General features: G+C 33.6%; 1 protein-coding gene across 1 annotated transcript; it reads right to left on the bottom strand.

The window, feature by feature from the left end:
- Positions 1-4,570: 4,570 nt before the first annotated feature.
- On the bottom strand, positions 4,571-6,205 carry MYB94 (myb domain protein 94). The gene is made up of 3 exons (XM_089067116.1): positions 5,944-6,205; positions 5,651-5,780; positions 4,571-5,518 (listed from the first exon to the last, which is right to left on the bottom strand). The coding sequence occupies exons 1-3, from the start codon at positions 6,074-6,076 to the stop codon at positions 4,888-4,890; spliced, it is 894 nt and encodes a 297-aa protein (XP_088923242.1). The 5' UTR covers positions 6,077-6,205; the 3' UTR covers positions 4,571-4,887.
- Between the last annotated feature and the right edge of the window lie 599 nt (positions 6,206-6,804).

The following is a 6,804-nucleotide window of genomic DNA, read 5'->3' as shown; positions in this document are numbered from 1 at the left end:
TTGCTTTGTGTTGATTAAAGAGATGGCTTGTACTCCCTTCTTCTGTCTGGGATTAAATGTCTTATTCGGGTTATAAAAAATGTAAAGAAAAGCGGATGGAAAGTTATGGGAACATGGGTCCTACAGTCATATAAACAAAGATCTCCTCAAAAGCCAAAACTCACAAATACCATCTAACCAATATTTCTTCGAATTTGGTATGCCTTTTTTTCTTTCAAAATTTTTACTTGATCAATATAATTTGAGATCTAACCTTGGAAATGTTTGCGTGATTGAATTATACCGTATAGTATGGATACATTTTATATTTACTTACCAACAATATTTATGAAGGCTAACGAGTTTTATTCGAAGCTTAACGACTTTAGAATTTTTAAAAATAATTCTATATTAAAGGGTTTTATCCTTTCGAATTTGGGTGCACAGCCGACCTCTGTTGTCTCTGCCAAAGACTTTTTCAACATGTATATAATAAATATTTCAGAATCACATGACCTAAATAAATACTGGAAACAGTTTTGATACATAAAAAAATGGGAGACCCTCCTTCAATGCACATGATGTTGTCAATTGTGGTTCAACTTAGAAAAAAGAAACCAGCTGGATCAGTCTTACCTAAAAATTACTATGAGAAAATTAGATCAATCTACACATGTTAATTACATAAATGTGCATGGCTAAATTAGTCATTTCGCACAAAGCGACACCCTGGGGTATTATATAGCTTTTGGGTCCAGGAGCAGATTGAGATCAAACCGTGATAGACCTCCTCACTATTCAGTCGGGTCGGAGTATGGGGGCTTGGGGCGAGAGAATCGCCTTTTGAATATAAGGATAACTCAAAATTATTAATTAATCCATCAAATATGTGATGAATGAGTCTGTACGGAGTATTATTTTTATTTATGGACCCTTTCACTCGAGCATGCACCCTCATAATGCATGTATATACTCCATTTGTCTCTTATATTTAGAGAATTTGGAAATGACACGGGTTTAATGCGAAGTTAATAAATTAGGAAATAGATCAAAAGAAAAAAGTAATCGAAGTATTGTTAGTGGAAAATGAATAGTGCGTGGTGCCGCCATAAAAAATAAAAGTTATAAAAAAATTAAAGTGGACTTTGGGATGGACCAAAATGACGAAAGTGGACTACAAAGATGGAGTAGTATTTTCCTCAAGCACACAAATTATTAAACAAAATTTGAAGAATGAAACAATAGAATACTTTTCCTTGGAAAGTTTTGACAAGGCTGTTGAGGGTGTTCTTGAGCTTTTGGTCTGCCAGTATCCTCTCTCGGTTGACTCGTTTGACGAGACATTCAGACATTCACATATGAGTTGTTCACTATTGTAAAATAACAATAGACAATGCCTAGCTTCCTATTATATTGTAATTTTTCTTTTACTTATTTTATATTCTCAGTCACCCCTAATATTAATGATAAGAAGAAGAAGATAAGAGACTAATTAAACTTTGACCAGATATAGTCATTGTAATTTTGGTCTCAATCAATTTTGAGATTGCAACTAGCTGGCTATATATCTTGATGGTCCATGCCCATAATTAATTAACATATCTTTATCATATAAACAAACATGATGCAAATTATATTAGAGGTGACATATATTAGTATTATACATTTAGCTTTCCATTTTTGATTCTACATCTGTGGGAGAAATGGGCTCTCATGACCACCTCCATGCCAGCTTAATTGCACTCTCCATGTTTGATCCATCACAGTCATAAATGTTTATGTCTGAAATAGAAAGGAAACTTCCTATGTAGATGCCAATCCCATGACTTTCTTCTCTGTAATAACTTATTAATGGATGCAAGCTATATATAATAACAACCAAATATTAAAGGAGGGTATTTTTTTCTTGCCTTGATAGTTGATGATGATGTTAGAATTCATGAGGGGAATTGGACTTTTTTTGTTGCTTTTAGGGTGAGGGTTTCATGTGTTTGGACAGAGGAGTTTAGGTTGTAAAAAATTTGAGAGAAGTCAAACCTTTTTTGCATGTGCATTTAAGAATGGCAATTGCAATATTTCCAATGCAGATTTGGTTCTTGACCTGGTATTTAATTGTTGAGTTTTCATTTGAAATTTAGAATAAATAAAATATTTGTGGATGGGAATAGATGACTTGTGATTTCACTACCTTTGACTTCATAGACTCCTGCATGGAACAGTAATTTAAAGCATTGTCGTTTGTTACTTTGGTTTAATTAATTGCACCTTAGTTTTTTAATAATTTTGTTTCAACTAACTCTTTGAGATTTAGGTGGCTAAGATGTGTTTGTTTTGATTAACATTGTATTTTGAATTTGTGATTGACAATTTTTTTTATGAAGTAATGAATATATAGCGATGATCGATAAGTTTTAATTTAGACTCAAGAGATTGGCTAAAATACACACTAATTTAAAATTAAATACTTAGATCATTTTTCATTTTTAGATCTTGAAAATTTACGGTGATTAATCACTCTCTCGGATGTTTTTATTTTCGATTTTAAAATAGGAATTATGAACCATGTGAATTTACTATAGAACATGGAAGAATTAAGTAGTACTATATATATGAAATATTGTTCCTAGGGGGATGGATGCTAATTCAAGACAATGAAATTTTTCAACAAATTAATGAATTCTTATCATCATAGTTCTTCACGAAAATTATGTCTTAGTATTATAGAAAAATAGACTTTTATTGTATCATATATACATGTAGGAGTGTATATATTAAAATCGAAATCATGAAAAGTGTTATGCTTGTATATATGTTTATACTTTGATGTGTTATTTATATAAAAATAATGATAATCATGTGTAAATTGTGATGAGAAAGTTATGATACTGTGATGATCAAATTTTAGCATAATAATTTTTTTTATTACTATGATTTAGTGGAGACAGATTTACCACCTTAAATTTTACACTTATAATTATTTTCTCTATCTTAATACTGTTTCGATATTACTAACATTTTATGTACTACTATCTTTGTTTAGTGTCAAGGATTTAGTTATACTCTAACACACATACTGTTTCGATATTACTAACATTTTATGTACTACTATCTTTGTTTAGTGTCAAGGATTTAGTTATACTCTAACACACAGGGTAGTAATAAAATGCAAACTCATATATTATACAAATTCCAAATTTTTCAACATAGTATCAATATAACGTCAACACAGTGTAAATGTCAAGATTTTAATGTCAACACAATTTCAACACAACATCAACTGTTGACATTGTGTTGACATTTTTTATTGCAATTATTTTATCATTTGTTGATATTTTTTAACGGTGCAGATCATAATTTGGAGTTTGTATAATATTTAGAGTTTGCAATATTTGATCACATTACCTAACGCACATCTATACATACATGCGTGTATTCAATTCTAGAACTACGAAAATCCATGACTAAGTCGTTTCACGTTTACAAAAATTTCTTAGTTGTGTAAGTCAACCTATGAAACAACTGTGTTAATTGATGTGAGCACAAATTAAACGTCACTGTTGTTGACTTTAAAATTTCAAAATGTAATGAATTATAAGTCAACGGCCTTCGGATTTGAGTTATACTAGAATTTATCAATCACCGAAAAAATGATTATAAATATTTTTATTGCAACAAAATATTAATTTTTGTTTCTAAATATATCATTCTAAAATTAGAGGATGCAATGGAAGCGCTCAAGAAAAGAAAATATTAACAAATTTGTCTTCGGTTTAAAAATTTTGCATCCTAAATCGAGATTATTTTTCAAAGAATTTCAAGACAAGTAAATGCATCTATATTTTTTTTCATCCTAAATCGTGGTTATTTTAGTTTGGTCGATGTGAGCACAAGTAAATATATAAGGAATGATGCCATTTAAGTACTAATTTGGTCGACTCACACATGTGGAAAGATATTTCTTTTTAGTTTAATAGTCGAAGGTTTCAATTATCAATAAATAAATATTATTGATTCTCGTAAAAAGATATTTTTAAAAAAAACTCGCGTCACATAACGTAAATTGTGTCTTAAATACTCCCACCCCATTTCTCGAAACTAACTGCCTTTTGATCTTTTCTTTTTCTACTTTTGTTTTTTTAAGATCGGAGAAGGAAATTAGGAATCTAATGAAGAAATTAAATGCAGTTGCCAGTATGTAAAAGAGAATTTGTGTTAGTGTAAAGCTGAGATAAATTACCAAAAATATGGTAAAGGAGATGTAATTTAATTTACTTTGAGATTGAATTTTAAAAGTTGACAATTTGTTAAGCTTCTTATGTAGAGAGACAATGGTAACTAGGAAAACGAAAGATAGATGTTGATCATTAGAAAAAAAGAAATCAAAATCCAAAATTCATACTCAGAAGATAATTCATTAATATCCCAGCTCATAAAGTTACATACTGTCACCAACAGAAATGGCAAAATCTCGTGTAGGCATGCATATCTTTAATTTAAACTAACCATAAAGAATTTTATGGTTCAGAATAGGCAACTAAGTCAGTCATATTAGATGATATCAAGGCCATTTCTTCCTAATTTGCAAACCATCTAAATTAATTAAGGTAAAACCCTAATTCCAACATCTCATTATAAATTAATATAACCAAATGGTAGAGAAAGTACATATATTAGAGCTTATTTCTATCCAGCACATATGCAAAGGCTAAAGGCGCTACAAATAATTACACTTTGATATCTCTAAAACACTAGTAATTAGAGATAATCTACATACATATAGTAAAAAAAAGCCTAAAACCATCCCAAAAATGGCCAAATTTCTTTTTTTTTTTTACCATAAAAAAAGCAGTTACCCTAATCATAATTAAACTAAACTCCTGAGTTGTTTTGAAGAAATCCTATTTTTCTTCAGAACAAATCAGCAGTTTCACCCAAGGCCAAGTCCATGAAATCCCCATCCTGCCCCTGCGCCGCCGCGTCATCGAGCAGCCACTTCTCCAGCAGAGTGAGGGGCATTTGCGTCTCAAACTTCACCTCACGATCCGCCTCCACAGACAAAGGGAACGTCGTGCTGATCGCGCCCTCGCTAGGGCTGGAGCTCAGCCCGGCCGAGAAGTTGGCGTTGCTGTCGGACGAGACCGCGGATGATGAAGAATTCGGAGACTTCTTCATCCATTTCTCCAGCAGACGAGCGATGTTCTCGGTGCTGGAGGCGTAAGTGGGCGTCGGCGCCACCGAGTCGACTCGCTGAGGTAGGGTTAGGTTTGATCCCATCGCAGAGTTGGAATTAGAATTGGAATTGGAATTAGAGACAAAGATGGGTTTGTCTAGCGAGAGAGCCTCGCATAGGGCTTGTTTGGCCGTGTGGATGTCGGTTTGAAGCCGCCTCTCCCACTGCCCTTTCGCGATCGATTTCGTCTCCGAATCATCCCCCTTCCCGCCCTGACCCTTCCCCAGCTTCTTCTTCAAGTGCGTGTTCCAGTAGTTCTTGATGTCGTTGTCGGTTCGCTGTGGGAGGTATGAGGCTATAGCAGCCCACCTACAGTTATTACCACCAACAAAAATAAGCATACCGTTGGAATATGAGAAATATGTTGGTTGGAATATGAGAAATATGTTGGAGGAGTAATTTAGTTTTCGCACGATCTAATAGATCTTGTGAAAAAATCACCTGTTGCCGAGGAGGGCTTGGAGGTGGATGATCATCTTCTCCTCGTGCTCGGTGAAGTTTCCCCTGCGGATTCCCGGGCGGAGATAGTTGGTCCAGCGGAGGCGGCAGCTCTTGCTGCATCTCAGCAAACCTACAAAACGAAGTAGCCAACAAAAAATTAATATGCCATCAAAGAAGACGGTGGCGCCGCTGCACACCATTTATTACTCAACATTAAATGATTTCAACAACTCCAAAAAAAATTAAACAAGATTTGACAAAAATTGGATCAACTTATTTGATCAGATTAGTACCTGTGTTAGCAGGAACAGCCCTCCAATTTCCCGGACCGTGTTGTTGAATGTACGAGACGAGGACGATGTCTTCCTCGGGAGTCCATGGCCCTTTCTTCATTCCCACTTTATCACAGCAAGGTGGCCTCCCCATTTCAATACTAAAACTACACAAAATCAGTGTATTTGTGTGTGTTTAAGAAGAAAAAAGAAAAAAAGGGTTTTTTCCTTTTTTTTTTTCTTTTTTTAGGTGTTGAAATTGCAGAGAGAGAGTGTAGAGACAAGAGTCTAACTGAGGGGAAGAGATTTGTCTTAGGAAATATATAGAGAATGACTGCATAGGCTGACTATGAGAAAAAAAAAAAAAAAAAAAAAGGCTATTTAATCTTCGAAATAGTCAAAAGAGGACAGCAAAGATCATTTACTCCTTTGCTTGCAAAAAGTCAGCTTCTCTCTCTTGTGGTTAAGGGTATCCATTAATCACTGCGCCCCTCATAAAACCGCGTGGCAATCAATGTAAAAAATTAAAAATTAAAAATGAATTAATAAGAATACGAAATCACATAACTTTGTTGTAATAAATGGATTGTTCATTATTGATTTGATACGAAGGAGAAATTATTGGGTTGGAGTGAATAGTTTTTTAATGTGTACATCCCTAAATCATAGGCGGGATCGCTCTTTAAAGATAGATTCATCATTTTTCAATTTTTCAGAAAAGTAGTGGAAATTAATTAGTCCAAAATGTGGATGTCATCTGAAATAAATATTGAACCATTTTTTTCAACCATTTGGACTAATGAAGAGTGAGTGTATCACTTTTAGTGAGGTTATAGGCCTCTTGAATATAATGGAAGAAGATATCAAATTGTACCAATATTC

Source organism: Salvia hispanica, chromosome 3, assembly GCF_029641045.1.
Source record: "Salvia hispanica isolate PSC_SH4W2 chromosome 3, Shi_PSC_v1, whole genome shotgun sequence".
NCBI lineage: Eukaryota > Viridiplantae > Streptophyta > Magnoliopsida > Lamiales > Lamiaceae > Salvia > Salvia hispanica.
Note: the sequence above shows the minus strand (reverse complement) of the source record. Positions and strands in the feature narration are given on the sequence as shown.

Coding starts and splice junctions, on each gene's coding strand:
- MYB94 (XM_089067116.1), bottom strand. CDS start 6,076: ATGGGGAGGCCACCTTGCTGTGATAAAGTGGGAATGAAGAAAGGGCCA. Junction 5,781..5,943: donor GGCTGTTCCTGCTAACACAG/GTACTAATCTGA, acceptor TTCGTTTTGTAG/GTTTGCTGAGATGCAGCAAG. Junction 5,519..5,650: donor CAAGCCCTCCTCGGCAACAG/GTGATTTTTTCA, acceptor TAATAACTGTAG/GTGGGCTGCTATAGCCTCAT.